Genomic DNA, 16,762 nt, shown 5'->3' on the forward strand with positions numbered 1-16,762 from the left:
AATAGGGGTGGGGCTGGCCCACAGCCATTAGTGACTGTTAGTGCTGGACCAGATACCGTGAGAACCTGGGTGGGAGGACAGTTAGGGTGAGACCCAGAGTGCAGTTAGAGAGCCACTTTGTCAACGGTCAGCCTGACAGTGGTCCTCGTGGCAGAGAGTGCAGTGTAAGTCGGATCAAAGCCTTCTCCCCGGGGGTCTCCAGGCCCTTGGTCCTTGAGTGAGCTAGTGGCCTGGGGACAGGGTGGGAACTGTGTCCCACAGATTGTTGAGAGAAATTTTGAGGAGAAGAAAGAGAAGTCAGAATATTAGCAACCAGAGTCAGGAGAAGGTCAGGACAGTCACCAGAGTTCTCTGAATCCAAAAAGAACAAATACAATGAAACCAAGAGGAGTGTCTCATTGAATTTTAAACTTGAAGTGTATTTTTTTTTTTGCAATTCAAAATCATTTTTCTTATTACTAAACCCATAATAAATGGAAACAGAAGTGTAGGCCATATCCAAATTATTTGTCTCGTTAATGAAAGATCGAGTTTGTGAGGGCATTTGAGAGACCTGGACAACGATCTAAGAGATTACAGTTCCATTCTGAGGGGAAAAAAAAATACTTAGAAACCTGCAGGAAAGCTGTATATTTATTTTCATAAATAAGAATTTTATAGCCAATGCATGCTAACCATTTTACAATCCCTTGTAGAGACTACAGTCCTTGTTGGTTGTGGGAAGTTTCTAGTGACAATTAGTCATATGGTCTAAAGAGATTTGACTTTGGCAATCTAGATGCCTCCTCCATTGCCCAGGTTTGCCCTTGAAATAACAAAGATACAGAGAGGTCAACTGCATATTGACAGCTGACAGGTACATTAATGTGCTCTCAGTTATGGTACCTGAATCACACACGTTGTTATTACGCATCAAGAAGGCAAAATGCGTACATGCTTGCTTTTGTTTTTCAAGCACAAAAGGAAAAAAACAATTTTAACTCAATAGAATGAAGGCAGTGAAAACTGAAGCAGAATTTTAACCAATCTCTTTGTAAAACTGTGAATTTATTCCTATAGCTCTAGCTACAAAAATGTGAGTAACTTTCTCTGTTTTAAAGATGTGTTTATTTATCGTAGCAAACATTCTGAACCTGTGTTTCTCTAATAACATTTCATAAAAGAAAAAAACAATTAAAAAAAAAATTCCTCAAATTTTTATCAGCTAAACAACATGTATATGAAGCTATAAAAAAATTTGTTTACATAATGAGGTTTAATACCTATGCCGAATAGAAACAGAAGTATCTCTTAATGCGCTGAATTTCCACATGGTTCAAATGAAAAGTTACTATTATGCTTGTGAAAAATATCATATACAAAATTAATACATGAAATATTAGCAACACATTATAAACAAACAACTATTCAAACACATTTTAATTCTATAAAACACAGATCTATTTGCTAAAAATAATGCAGCAAACTTATATTTTAGAGTGAGAAAAAATACAGCAAACATATTTTAGAGTGAGCACTGATACAGAAATAAAAACCTAAATGCTCATAATTTGATCAAAACATAAATAATTCTCCTTACAAAGAGGAGTTCTAAACATAAATCATACAAAAATGATGAGCTCAACTTAATTTTTACATAAAACTTCAATAATCACCCATTATCTTTGGACATATTAAGGATTTAAGACAAAGGAAAAATATTGAAGCAAAAAAATAGGTTTTCTGCAATCTTCTTCTAATATTGACTACTATCATTTCTGCTTCCCATATGCCATTACATTTATGACAATAATGTAAACCTTCAATTAAAATACATGGTTTAAGCAGATGAAACTACGGAGAACTCATTTGGTCCCATTCATAGATTAAAGCTAAGTCATTGTTGGCTCAAGTCAATGAACCTGCATTAGTCATCTCCTGATTTTATAAATGCTTTATTATTATCAAGACATTTTTTTAATTCTTTCCTAATTCCCCATATCCTACAGGACATTATGTCTCTTCAAAAACAGTATTTTTCTTCCTCATCAACATGTGGGGGCACATATTTGTTCTCCATCCAAGTCACTTAGACTTCATGGTAAGAAATATACAAATTTCATGTAGTAAGAACAAAATCAGACCCATCCAAATACCAGGATATTTTCTGAAAAGCAAAAATCATACACTATTTACAAAAATGATATTTAATAATGAAGAATTGTACATGCTTGTCACCTCAGAAAAGCAGACTAACCTTAAAAAAAAAAAACAAAAAACAAAAAAAAAACTCTTCCATTTCAGGATATATCACTCATACAAGGAACCTAAAAATCTTCTGCACTAAATTTGAAAATTAGATAAACTAATAGATTAATAAGTCAGACTTTTATTCTATTTGTAGTGAACTTGGCTACTTGATGCCAGAGTCCTCTCTAGATGTTCACGGAAATCACACACACATTAACAAGCAGTAATGACTTTTCACAGATCCTGTGTTGGCAGGACATATTCTGCACCTAAAGTTTTTGGTACTTAAGACTGATGACTGAAGAACTGTACTGTAGTTAATTTGAGAAAATAAGGTTATATAGATACATATCTCACCCTTCCCTAGAATTTTCCATTAAAATGCTGGTAGATTTTTACTTTGAGAAGAATTTAAAATATCCTGTAGTCTTTGGGAACCAACTTTTAAAGCACCACGATATAATCATTTCTTAGCCTTTCCTAACAGTTTATATCCATTGCTTCTCTCAAGAGCCTTATTGCATTAATCATGCTGTGCCTGAGGAAGTCTTTTTCAACATTTTAAAGTGTGTGAGTGTCTGTTATGTGTCTATGTGTATCTATGCGGTCTATTTCTGTTCAGATTGGCAACACTTCAGATGTGAAGCTTTCTGCTTAGCAATTAATCTACTTTCTAAATTTTTGCCTTGGCTCCTTTTTGAGCAAAAAATGAAAGGATAGAGCTGATCCTTTAGCAGAGTCAGTTAACAAAATAAAGAAGACTTCCTGTTGTTCAATGGTCACAATTTTAACTGGGTGAATTTGCTTTATCCTTTGGGTAGAAGATAGGGTATTCAGTGAAATTTTGGGGGATGTTGGTTTATGAACTGTAAACTAGAAGAGTTAACATAAGTTCATATTAGTATGGCTTCACAGTTGTGAGCCTACGGAGAGATCTAACTGACTCCAAGTCATATATATATATATTTATATTTATATGGGTCTACGCTTATAGACGACAACAAGAATTAACACAGAATAAAACGGAAGGCACAAGAGGGTATTAATCTCTTCCTATGAGTCTGGCTTTCTAATACCGCCCCTCTAAAAATGTCTTAAATAAAAAGTCATCCTATGATCATAGAGAAATATAATGAGTAAAAAGTTATCTCATGGCCAGAGTATCTTGTTTTATATGAGAAATTCATGGATGCTCAAATGCTATTTAAATGGAAGCTAAACAAGATAAACTGTCCTTTGCATGAAAAATGACTTTAGTTCAACTGGATGGACATGAGTTCGAGTAAGTTGGTGGTGGACAGGGAAGCCTGGCGTGCTGCAGTCCATGGGGTGGCAAAGAGTCGGACATGACTGCAACTGAACTGAACTGAAAAATCTTCCTTACTCTTACTGTGTAACTCCCAGTGTTCCATTTCAACTAACAAACCCATTATTGACAAGTGTGTTAAATGCAATTAAATTTAAGAAAGGCATTTGATTAAAACGATGAAAAATAAAATTAAAACTGAAAACTATCACAAGAAGTAACAGATCAAAACATTCTATGACTGGTCACCACATAAAAGCGCCGTCGGTTTTTCATAGAACTCTTTATAAAACAATACCTGAAGCCTAACCAAGATCTTTTCTGCTCACTCACATAAATGGTCTCCAAACCAGTCAGTGAGTCTCAATTTGTGGAGCTAATCTTCCACGGAGGCCACCATTCCCAAAAGAAAACTATCGTTTGGGAGGTGAACTAATTTGCATCATTTGTGTTAAAGTCATCTCCAAAATGACCGTTTACAGAAATCATCTGTTAATGATTTCTTCTTTGGTAAGACATTTTTTTTCTTTTTTTTTTTCTTAGTAACATATGCTTGCAAAGTGTTTTAAAGTCATTAGTGATTGTTCATTCCTCAAGTTAGGTCACAATTATATCTTATAGATAGGTGGTGAAATATGCACATACAAGTATTACATCCCAATGTTAAAACTTTCTGCCACAGTTATTGTAGCCTATCACTTTCTTAAGTATATTTAAATACCAAAAGTTGTGTTTCATTTAAAGTGACATTGTGCTTCACTAAGATGACTCTTAAAAAGTTCCTCCAAACCTAAATGTTAGGTGTGTTTGTGTGTGTGTGTGTGTGTATATTAGTCGTTCAGTCATGTCTTACTTTGCAACCCCATGGACTGTAGCCTGGCAGGCTCCTCTATCCATGGGATTCTCCAGGCAAGAATACTGGAGTGGATTGCCATTCCCTTCTCCAAAATGTTAAGTATGATGAAGCAAAGAACAGGAAAAAATGAGAGACAATACCTTTATTGAAGAAGGAAGAGACAGATAAAATCCTCATTAAAGAAAGAAGAATCACCTTGATAATTAGTTATAATTTCTTATATGCAATCTTTTATTTTTATAAACTATTTGAAATCATTAACTCCAGACCCAGTAATAGTGTAGGAATTTAACATTAAAAAACAAAGTAGCCTATTGCCCTAGCAACAAAGGTTATTAAGATGATTGCCTATCACCTGCAAAGCTTTATACTGTCTCACTTGAAAAAGTAAACCTACTAGTAGAAAGAACAATCTAGAGTTTATATTAGAAATATAGTACCCCATTTATAATTCATGCTCCTAAATTAATATACCTGTATATCAGTATCTCTTTCCAATACTATTATAGTCACTGCATATACTTCCTATTTATGGAAAATATTAAAATAGCTTTTAAGAAAAATATATCAGTTTTCTATAATATTATTGAGCACTTTATATAACTTTACTTTAATTCCAAGTGATTGGTTATGAAACCTGGAGGGGGGGGGGCAAATCTTTCAAAATCATCATTAATAATGAATTTGATGAAAGCATAAGAAGTTAAAATTGCAAATTTATACATAACTAACAAAAAATATTCTTTAATATGAGAAAACATATTATTTCTATATTTAAGGAAGAACTACATCATCGCTTAAAAATTCAAAACTAACGTGACCTTTTTTCCCCACATATACCTGACGAGGCAATCTGGTTTAATTTAATTAACCCTAGAACTGTAATCAGGAACTGGTTTCATTATGACACGTTTTAAACTTTTTTCAACAATTTCTATCCTATAGCTTCAAATTATAGAGAAAAGAATCTCCTTAAAAGTCTAAATATAAGTGACCATGAAAAGAAGTATTTGCTGATGCCCCTAAGGGAAAAAATATGACAGGGTAGTTCTAATAAAAAATAACATAAAAAGCAAGAGAAACTGAGGTGTGACAAAATCTTATAGCCTAGGTTTTTTTCCTACTACACAACCTTGCTCTTTTTGTTAAAAAAAAAAAAACTGTTTGGAGAAAATTCAATCTTTGGAATACCCAATATTGAGTTTTCTAAATATAATAATATGAAGAGAGGAGTATTATTGGTAATGGTAGACTGGATCAGCTAAAATCCATAGGATACCAGAATCTGTAAACCACCCAGACAGGCTCAGTGATATAATTAGGTGTTCCTTTCTGTAATTCCTTCCTGAGTGTGTGTCATTAAAGCCGGAGGATTAAAATCTGCAGTACTTAAGGGAGGGGCATGACAATATTGTCGAGGAATACATTGAGTGAATACTTCCTCCTTCCAAAATGAATACCTTGCATTATCCTTTTAGTTCTTTTAAGGTGGATTTTGGCTAAGGAGGAAGAAAGAAAGGAATGTCAACAGGACACAGAAACATTTCAGTCTATTGCCATCTTCAAATTATCTCTGAAACTAAGTTGCAATGAGTTTATTCAAGAGTTTATTGCTTTAAAAAAAATAGTACATGCTTTCCTATTATCATTTTTTTAAATTCTATGCCCTCTTAGATAAGTGCTTTAGCATCGGCTGCCATCCAATAATCTCTCTTCTCAAGAACAGGTGTGGTCCTGTGTTTTTTCATCTTTACAAAGACAAGTGGCTAACTGTCTTCCCGTGCAAAATCCCCTCTATTACGCTTAATTTTTCTACATGACTTTTAAAAACACAGCTCATAAAAAGAAGTCACTCTCCTTTAGTAGCTATTCAAAGTTATCTAGTCTTTCCCATTAGTCAGGCCTCTAATTTTAAATTTCAGTAGGTAGTATTCAACCACATTGTCACATTAATGTTTAGCAATAGCTATATACTTCTTCAAGTATTTAATCCTTCATTTTTCTTATACTCAATATACTCTCTTTTAAAAAATTATCCATGCTATGACGAATTATCCTTGTTTTGTTCGTTGTCATCATTTTCTTGTGGACTAGTGATTTTTACTTCTGGTTTTGGTGGTCTTTGAGGGTCCAAGTCAGCCTGAGGGAAAAATAGATGAAAATAAAGATATTTAGCTCTTTAGTTACAGAGGCAATAAAATTTACAAGGGAAAAAAATGACTCAATATTGTCTTTAACCCTTATAAATAGTTAATCCTTATAAATAATCCTATAGAAATACCTCTTCATGTCCACTGCCAGCTCCTTGAGACTTTATTTCCTCCTCCACCACTTCTTGAAGCTCATTATTAACCTGCACCAGTTCCTCGCCATTTTCTTCATCGGTCCCTCCGTTCACACGAGCAGCAGAACCTGCCTGCTCCTCCCTGTGATCCGGGATCTCCTCTGCTTGCTCTGCAGCTTCGGGCTCCTCCTGGTCTCCTTCTTCCTCTTTAACTTCACCATTCATTCCTGAGAAGTTGTCCTTCTGTTCCACCTCCTTGTTTTCCTTCTCTCTATCTTCTTCCTCATCTACTATTTCTGCTGGCCTCTGATGGATCAAAAGAAATAATGAATAAAGATAGGAAGCAGACCAGAGATTTTTCCATGGCACATTATAATCATATAATAATTATAGTATGACTGTCAAATAAAACTTCCGTAAGTTTGCACATACACAGTATGTCCTGTGTAACCTCTACTGCATAGCTATAGATACCACTCTTTGCAAATATTTTCTCATTGAATTCTCACAATGATCCTATAAGGTTGGTAGTATTCCCATTTTACAGGTGAGAAAACTACGGTACAGGGAGATCAAGTATCTAGGCCAAGATTCCACTGCTTATAAGTGGAAGAGCCAGAATGAGAACAAAGCATGTGACTCCAAAATTAATGTTCTTACTCCCCATGGGAAAGAGAAAATTAATAAGATCCTTGGCCAATGTTTAGTGGAATGTCTGGCCCAGAGGAGGAGATTTTAAAAAAATTCTTTGGGGAGAGATTATCATCCCCACCACTAGTGTTTGGTATGTATTTAAATTTCTAAGTGTGAAAAAAGGGGACGACGATGCCAAGGATGTGAATCCAGGTTTTCTTAAAAAAAATGCGGACAGCTTTCCACATAATGTCTAAGAAAGCTGACTGTATATTTGCAAATACAAAAATTGATTGTCGTGAAGATCCAAAGCCAAGAAACAATAGGTTCTTTCTATGAAAATGCTTAAGTACTTTATAAACTCCAAAGGAGCTTTTACTGTTCTTTGGATACCTGTAAGTCTGTTTTAAAAGAGAACAAGAGGCAAAATTCCAGAGGCAAGATTTTGGAGACAGAAAGACCCAGGTTCAAGTCTTGGCCAGGCACTGTCTATTACCCAATTTCTTTGAATTTCAGATTCCCCACGTGTAAAACAAGAATGTAATAAAACTTCCATGGGGAGTAAATAAGTTATATATAGTACCTAGCAGAGCACTTGGCACTGCATGATCCTAAAAAATAATAATAATAAAATAAAATATTTTCTCATTTGTTGTTCTCTTTCTTTCCTGCACCTACCATATTCCTTCATTGCCATAAATAAAATAATAGTTTTTTTTTTTTAAGGATCAGGTAGAAAGAACATAGAATTTATTTTATGTTATGACCCCATACCTGCCTCTTTCCAGCTATCTGACATTGAACAGGTCCCTTAATCATCTGGAATCTGGAAAATGAAGGTTTGAGATGCAATAACTCTGACCTCCCTTCTAACTCTGGAAGTCCATTCTCCTCTAATGGCCCAAATTCTTCTTGTGAAGTGAAGTGAAAGCCACTCAGTTGTGTCTGACTCATTGCGACCCCATGGACTGTAGCATGTCAGGCTCCTCTGTCCATAGAATAAATTCTCCAGGCTAGAATACTGGAGTGGTAGCCATTCCCTTCTCCAGGGGATCTTCCCAACCCAGAGATGGAACCCAGGTCTCCCACATTGCAGGTGGATTCTTTACCATCTGAGTCACCAGGGAAGCCCCAAATTCTTCTTATGGGGCTATAAGTAGTCTTCTTATAAGTTACCATAATGTGCTCAGTTTTGGAAGTAAAGAAGGGAGGAAATGGAGCAGAGTAGACTAAAAATTCCGGATAAAATTCAACACATTATTTTGAACAGGAAAAGACATCAAAGAATGCAGAGCAGGGCAGTTAACACATCACGTGATCACAGGGCAGGCAGAGAGAGCAGTAACTCAAGGTGGGGTGAGGTGGCCTGAGGCCAGAGCTCACACATCTGTGCACAGAGATTTCTACAGGACAGCATGACTGCATTTACAGGTGGAGAACAAAAGACAGGCAGCAAACACACTAACCACCCATCACCCGTAAGAGTCAAATGTCACTCTCAGTCCCCATACATTCATCATTTCCTAAAACCCTCACAGAAACCCTACGAAATAGGCTTCTGATGCCCATTATATGAATTAGGAAAATGAGAAATCACTCAATGCTGCCAGCATCTCAAAGCAGGTGAATACACAGGGCTAAGGTGGAACCCAAGGCAATCTTGTCCCAAAGTCCTGTATTCTTCCTCACAGCAATAACACAAGCAGTTGATAATTTACCCAGTTGCTGCTGTAAGCACCCTCAAGGGTACTTTCAATGGCCAGAAAATATGACACAGGCAGCTGACAATAATACTTTTACTGTTTAAGGAATTACTAACCTGAGAACAAAACATTTCTGAATTTCTATTAAAGACCAGTCGATCGAGGGAAGGAACATTATGAAGATTATTAGGCAGAGTATGTGAAGCAGGACAGGACAAAATCCAGAAATATCACAGCACTAATAGCTAGTAAGAATAAAACGATTTCTTTGCAAATTATCTCTGAGAATTGGATAATTGTCTATTAGTCTCCTGGAAAATGTAACCTTTACTATGCCTAAACTTGCTTTAGGGTTTCCCTGGTGGCTCAGATGGTAAAGAATCAGCCTGCAATGCAGGAGGCCGGGGTTCGAACCCTGAGTCGGGAAGATCTCCTGGAGAAAGAAATGGCAACCCATTCCAGTATTCTTGCCTGGGAAATCCCACAGACAGAGGAGTCTGGCGGGCTATAGTCCATGGGATCATAAAGAGTAGGACACGACTTCACCACTAAGCAACAACAACAAAACTCGCCTTATTAAAAACAACTTTGGGTTTTGGTTTTAAAGAGAAGTTAGCATTTTTTTTAATACAAAATCTTTAATAATAACAACAGAAAACTCAAATTTTAGTGTAATCATTCAGGAATCTAGATAAGTCCCTTGCTTCTGAGAATGTATTACAAGAGCTTGCTGAAGTCTGCTAAGGTAACTACTGCTGTCTCAGTGGGGAAAAGTCTGTTTTCCTTTACTGACATCTGGATTTATACCTAAAGGTTGCCAAATGATAGAGTGTTGGTTTCTGGTTTTGAGTTTCTCATCCTACTCCTTTCTTTACTCCCAAATGTATATTCATTTTTTCCCCTTTAATGAAAAGAGCTGGGCTGCGACATACGCTAATCTCCTTTTACGGACAGAGATACCCAGCCCTGAATCCAGGCTCTGTTCTCTTTGCTGTGATTGTCACCACTACTAACAAGCAGTGTCATGTTTTCACCCCATTATTTCTATTAGACTTTCCCCAGCACAGCTATTTTAGTAGTCATCAAAAGAAGCCATATCTGGTTAGCTCAACTTTCAGAAATGCAAGGTTATGGGGCCGAAATACCAATTTGATCAATTTAAATAGGACGATAACATTAGTTAAAAGGCTTATAATCTTTTAAAATATCCTGAGTGTAGTACGAAATTTACTACAACACTACAATTCAGGGCAAAAAAAAAAAAAGAAAAGAAAGAAAAAATGCTTCTATGACAGATCTGTAATGAATAAATGAAAAGCAATGCGCTTTTTGGTGTAATCTCCTTTGAAGCAAGCATTAAATTATTAAAGATGTTTACAGTGTATACATCAATCAAATCATCCCCAGAAGGAACACCGAGTTTTATACCTATACACACACACACAAGGATAAAATCTATACCATAGTAAGTAAGGGCTTGCAAAGAAGTAAAAAATTTAAAAACCACTGCTTCTATAAGAGAGTGGGCATCCATTAATAGACAGCCACATTATATTGTAAGTGTGATCTCATTCCACCTTATCAAAAAAAAAAAAAAACTTAGCAACTATTTAATTTCTTCAAAATCCCCAAGTTCTGAGCCTCTGCTTGTTAAGCTGAACCTGGCTGATTGCCAGCTAAACAGGGAGTCACATCCACCGGACCCCTGTGTCAGCGACTGAGCGGGGGTGACCTGTGCACGGAGCCCACGTCCCACACCGCCACTCACCCAAAGAACCTTACAAGATCCAGATGAGGTTAACAGTTTCAACAAAGCAGAATAGACACAGCACCAAAAGGGCGGGGTTGGAGGGTTTGGGGAGAAAGAAATGGAAAAGGTGCGAGTAAGAAATCACAAGTTCAATTTGAGAAAGTGAAGAAGGAGGAAGAGAGACAGGCAGGGAAGAGCCCTTTTTCCCAGGTCAAATCACACTGTCCCTTTTACAGTGAAGGGAAGCAGAGCTCTCATACATGATGTCACCTCTCCTTCCTGCAAGAGCCAGTTCTCACATGATCCCAAGGGACTGTGTTCAGACTTGAAGAAGATCACGAGGCGGGGGGTGGGGGTGAGGTGCGGGGGTGGGCAGTGGTTCATAGACAAAATTTCTGCCTACTGATGTCTTCTACAATGGTGATATCAACTGGCAGTGTAAAATATATACTATGCAAGATGAGACCGCTGTGGGCTGGTGGAAATAATGATCTCACAGAATTGAGTAAGGACCAAATGAGATCATGCACATGAAAGACCATTATAAACTGGAAAAGCTACATATATATGCATATATATATGTATGTTTATTACTGTTACCAATCCATTTCTCTTGTACTGAATGGAAGGAGTTGAGAGGTTGTCTGTGAAATAGTACAGTATAGGATTTGCACTAATGAAATTGTATTCTAGTGAGCCACTTAGAGCAGTATCCTTTCTAAATCACGTTCACAGTGAAAACAAATAAAATACAGCAAGACACAGCAGTCATCTTGCTCTTTTTGGTTAATACAGGTAAAATGCAGGCTGATGTTCAACTTCCAGTCCATTGAGACGGCTAGGTGTGATTTTCATAAACTAATCACCCTTGCTTTTAGTTACTTCCTTTTATCTTTGCTTCTGAGTGTGCTGTCAGGCGCTTTTCACGACAAATTTACCATTCAATAGCTTTCTTTGTTTCTGAACTCATTTCACTCTTAAAAGTAATACAAATGTGTCACCAAGAGATACCAAAAAAGGATGATTTCCATAGATTAGTATGTGCACTTCAGCAATGGACAACTTGTCAGTTGTAATGACAAGTTGGCAGTAGCCATTCATCCTGTTCCTTCTACCTTTGCCTGGAAGGATCTACCTTCCCTCTGATAGACCCACCTTCTCTCAAAGCCATCCTTGTCCCCTCAGGCCAGTTGTCACTCCTTATCTGCACCCTCAGAACATCATTCAAACTCTAATCTCAGTGTACTCTTATCCTCTGCTTTGTGTGATATGAAAACAGTGAACATGAATTGCAGTCGAGTAGATGCCTCAGACAATGCTTGGAATAACTGTGGAATAATGGGGAAATATCAACCTTTAGCTTTAGGGAGGCCTTCTGGAAGTTTCTAGAAGCAAGGGTTCTTTTTTATTCATCTTTGTGTTCATCACCCCATTTCCCACAGGACTGCAATTCGTTGTCTTAAACTAAACCCAAATGTGCCTCCTACAGATAAAAGCCAGCATAGTGTGTGCCTGAAGGGACAGACGATGGTGACAAGACTCATGTCTATTGGGAACTCCATCCAGTACCTGATCTTATGTTCCATGTACTTCATATGCATGATCATACTTAAACTCACTGATAGGGCCCACATGGGATCTCATTGTTGAGATGGCTTATTATGTTGACCTCACAAACAAAGAATAAAACGATCAAGTGATCATTTTAGTGATCTCAAGTGATGCTTAAGACTGCCCAAACGACATTCTGTTTTCTCACTGGCGCCTACCTTCTCAAAGCTACAAGACCACCAGATTCTAGACCTCTGGCTATGTGACCACAGGACTCAACAACAGGCTAAAAATTAACCATCCCTTCAGAGAATTTTTCATTGGCAGAGTATAAGAAAGACCCCGTCAGAAAGGGAGGACACTGGTTCTCCTGAAGGGCCAGTCACCCTCTCACTTCCCTCTAATAAATTTCCCTTTTCTTGCCTGACTGCCCGGCTAGCTCTCTTTTTCTCTACACTCGCCTTACACTAACCTCACCACCATTTGTGGAAACTGCTATTCTCATCCCAACTTGCAGACAAACAAACTGAAGCATAAAGAGTTAAACTTGTTCAAAACCCCACCAATAGAGACAGAGGGATATGAACACTTTTATGATCACGAGACTATACTATTTCCCCAAGATAATGTATGGAGCAACCTCCCAAACTGAACACCATGTTAAACAGTTACTTCCAGTCTCATGTCTTCTAAGCCAGTGGTTCTCCATCACCCGGCATCTTGTTAAATGCAGATTCTAAGTCAGCACTTATGAGCCTCGGCATTTCCAACAGCTCAGGTGCGCTGATGTTGCTGGTCCCTAGAGGGCACTTCAGTTCAGTTCAGTCACTCAGTCGTGTTGGACTCTTTGCGACCCCATGGACTGCAGCACGCCAGGCTTCCCTGTCCATCACCAACTCCCAGAGCTTACTCAAACTAATGTCCACTGATTTGGCGATGCCATCCAACCATCTCATCCTCTGTTGTCCCCTTCTCCTCCTGCCTCCAATCTTTCCCAGCATCAGGGTCTTTTCCAATGAGTCAGTTCTTCGCATCAGGTGGCCAAAGTATTGGAGTTTCAGCTTCAGCATCAGTCCTTCCAATGAATATTTGGAACTGATTTCCTTTAGGATGGACTGGTTGGATCTCCCTGCTGTCCAAGGGACTCTCAAGAATCTTCTCCAACACCACAGTTCAAAAGCATCAATTCTTCAGTGCTCAGCTTTCTTTATAGTCCAACTCTCACATCTGTAAATGACTAATGGAAAAACCATAGCTTTGACTAGATGGATAGCTTGACTAGATAGCTTTGACTAGTTGGTAAAGTAGTATCTTTGCTTTTTAATATGTTGTCTAGGTTGGTCATAGCTTCTCTTCCAAGGAGTAAGTGTCTTTTAATTTCATGGCTGCAGTCACAATCTGTAATGATTTTGGAGCCCAAAAAAATAAAGTCTGACACTGTTTCCACTGTTTCCCCATCTATTTCCCATGAAGTGGTGGGACCGGATGCCATGATCTTCATTTTCTGAATGTTGAGCTTTAAGCCAACTTTTTCACTCTCCTCTTTCACTTTCATCAAGAGGCTTTTGAGTTCCTCTTCACTTTCTGCCATAAGGGTGGTGTCATCTGCATATCTGAGGTTATTGATATTTCTCCCAGCAATCTTGATTCCAGCTTCTGTTTCTTCCAGTCCAGCGTTTCTGATGATGTACGCTGCATATAAGTTAAAGAAGCAGGGTGACAATATACAGCCTTGACGTATTCCTTTTCCTATTTGGAACCAGTCTGTTGTTCCATGTCCAGTTCTAACTGTTGCTTCCTGACCTGCATACAGATTTCTCAGGAGGCAGGTCAGGTGGTCTGGTATTCCCATCTCTTGAAGAATTTTCCACAGTTTATTGTGATCCACAAAGTCAAAGGCTTTGGCATAGTCAATAAAGCAGAAATAGATGTTTTTCTGGAACTCTCTTGCTTTTTCCATGATCCAGTGGATGTTGGCAATTAGATCTCTGGTTCTTCTGCCTTTTCTAAAACCAGCTTGAACATCAGGAAGTTCACAGTTCACGTATTGCTGAAGCCTGGCTTGGAGAATTTTGAGCATTACTTTACTAGCATGTGAGATGAGTGCAATTGTGCGGTAGTTTGAGCATTCTTTGGCATTGCCTTTCTTTGGGACTGGAATGAAAACTGAACTGAAAAAATAAAGAAAAATAAAGTCTCTCACTGTTTCCATTGTTTCCCCATCCTTTTGCCATGAACTGATGGGAATGGATGCCATGATCTTACTTTTCTGAGGCTCTAATCCATGTATAACACAGGCAAGATCATAAACATACCACCACCCCCAAAAGATATCTTTGCTTAAAATTTCTAATTGTAATAATGCCTCACTAGATGAAAGTCATATTTTTAAGTTAAAAATACCGATTTAATTGAAAATTGGGAGAAAATAGGACTGACTGTTGGGCTTCCCGGGTAGTGCTAGTGGTAAAGAATCTGTCTGCCAATGCAGAAAACGCAAGAGATGCAGACTCGATCCCTAGGTCAGGAAGATCCCCTGGAGTAGGAAAGGGCACCCCACTCCAGTATTCTCGCCTGGAGAATTCCATGAGCAGAGGAGCCTGGCAGGCTACAGTCCACGGGGCCACAAAGACATGGACACGACTGAGCATCTAAGCACAGCACTGTTGACAGAATAATGTTCAGCCATAAATACAGCTCTGCAAGATTTATTCTAATTACATCACCCTGCCACTCTTTCTTAAGAGTCACTTTATAAAAAAGAAACACATCATTGCCAAGGCAATAAACTAGGAAGATATTTTTACCTATGCTTAAAGGTCTTCTCCCTTGGTGTTTATGTCGAATTTTAGCCAATTTGTGACTAAAATTTGAAGAGAATAGTTTTAAGGTAGATACTGAAAACTGCTCCATCCTGACCTTTCAAGATTAGCTCATGCCTATGAGTAATTGTGTAATACTGTATTCTGTATAAAGCACAATTCTTACGTTTCACTGGAGTCAAGAAAAGGTATTCATTATACCTCACCCCCTGCACTCACTAAACTGATACACATAATGATCATACAAATCATGCAGATATATTTCAGTCTCACAGTCTCACTGACTTCAAGAACATCCAGAGCGCAGCTAGATTAACAGACATATTACACATATGTGGACAGTTACAGAAAACATGTACCCTTAAACATAGAAGTTTTTGTAGTTGAGACTTTTTACCTTTTTAAAATCACATTATCTATCATAAACAATTGCTCTTAATAGTTACTAGAAAAGTTATACTAGATTTTCTCCTTAACATGACACCACTGTTGATATTCCAAGTGCCTTTTTGCCTGCATTTGCCTACATGCATACCTGATTATTTATTTTGTAAGAGCCCATCCTGAGAAAATGGTTGATTTGTATGGCAAGACAGAAGAGGTCTGGTACTTATGATTGCTGGCTGCATCCAAGCACGGAAGGCTCAGGGGAAACCATAAGTATTCAGGTTTTCTAGATAATATGTGTTCAGCTACAAAGGTTAACTTAGGATTCCTGAGTGGTAAGAGGAAAGAAGATGGAATATGGAAATCATATGGAAATAAGCCACAAAATATAGGAAGCATCAATTACTTGGAAGGCATTTTCATAGACAGATGGGACTGCTTAGATAACTTACACTTTAAACTCACATCACACCTTTGACTGTAACCACAGCACCAAAAATTAGAAATGGGAAAAGCATCTAAATTGTGCCTACAGCTGATGTCCCACCCACTTTAGAAGTAAATGTTGATTTTTCTTATATTTATATCAGAATTCCCCAAGAAATGTATTTGAAACTTTAAAACCTTGCTATCTGAGGTAATAGCACAAGCTAGAACTTTCCAGGCAAGAGAGCCTACCTAACCACCCAAACATCCTCTCCATTCTTGCCTATCATTCCTGCTCCATCCTTGAAACATCCTAGACCTAGAAACTGGAGCTCAGAACACTACCGCGCCCCTCCCCCCCCCCAATAAAAATACCACCTTAGATGTTCCTTTCTCGGTGTAACATTTGCTACCTTTGAAATTTAGGAGTAGGATTTGTTATAGGTGTTTCTGTGGATTTGATGGCAGAATTCAGGCAGAGATGTTGAAAGTAAAGAAGTTACTGCACTTGTTTTATTTCTGTTCCCATGGAGACTAAAATCATCTCCTACCCAAGCTGAATGAGGTGTTTGGAAATAATCAGTTTCAATTTTTCATGACAGCAAAGTACTGCGTCCTGTTTTCAGTTTTCAGAGGCTTACTTTCACAAGGTAGGGGAAAATGGTTTGGATGTGGTTTGAAGTACAATGACCTACCAAAAAAAAAAGTGGCTCTATTCATAGACATGACATTGTCAGGACACGGAGAGGGAACGTTTGGCCTGGCCACCTGCTGACAGCTGACTAGCCTAGACCCGTTGAATTCCACAAGGGCCC

The 16,762-nt window shown here is 37.9% G+C and overlaps 1 protein-coding gene across 4 annotated transcripts in view; it reads right to left on the reverse strand.

Moving 5' to 3' along the window:
* Nucleotides 1-615: 615 nt before the first annotated feature.
* The window catches only part of DCDC2 (doublecortin domain containing 2), a 156,165-nt gene continuing 140,018 nt past the window's right edge, over nt 616-16,762 (reverse strand). For all 4 annotated transcript variants that reach the window (XM_044927860.2, XM_025266363.3, XM_025266349.3 and 1 more), the window contains 2 exons: nt 6,673-6,981; nt 616-6,531 (listed from right to left, as the gene is read on the reverse strand). In XM_044927860.2, the coding sequence (XP_044783795.1) occupies nt 6,433-6,531; nt 6,673-6,981 (408 nt within the window). In that variant the 3' untranslated portion in view covers nt 616-6,432. The remainder of the gene's footprint in view (nt 6,532-6,672; nt 6,982-16,762) is intronic.

Source organism: Bubalus bubalis, chromosome 2 (genome assembly GCF_019923935.1).
Source record: "Bubalus bubalis isolate 160015118507 breed Murrah chromosome 2, NDDB_SH_1, whole genome shotgun sequence".
Taxonomy (NCBI): Eukaryota; Metazoa; Chordata; class Mammalia; order Artiodactyla; family Bovidae; genus Bubalus; species Bubalus bubalis.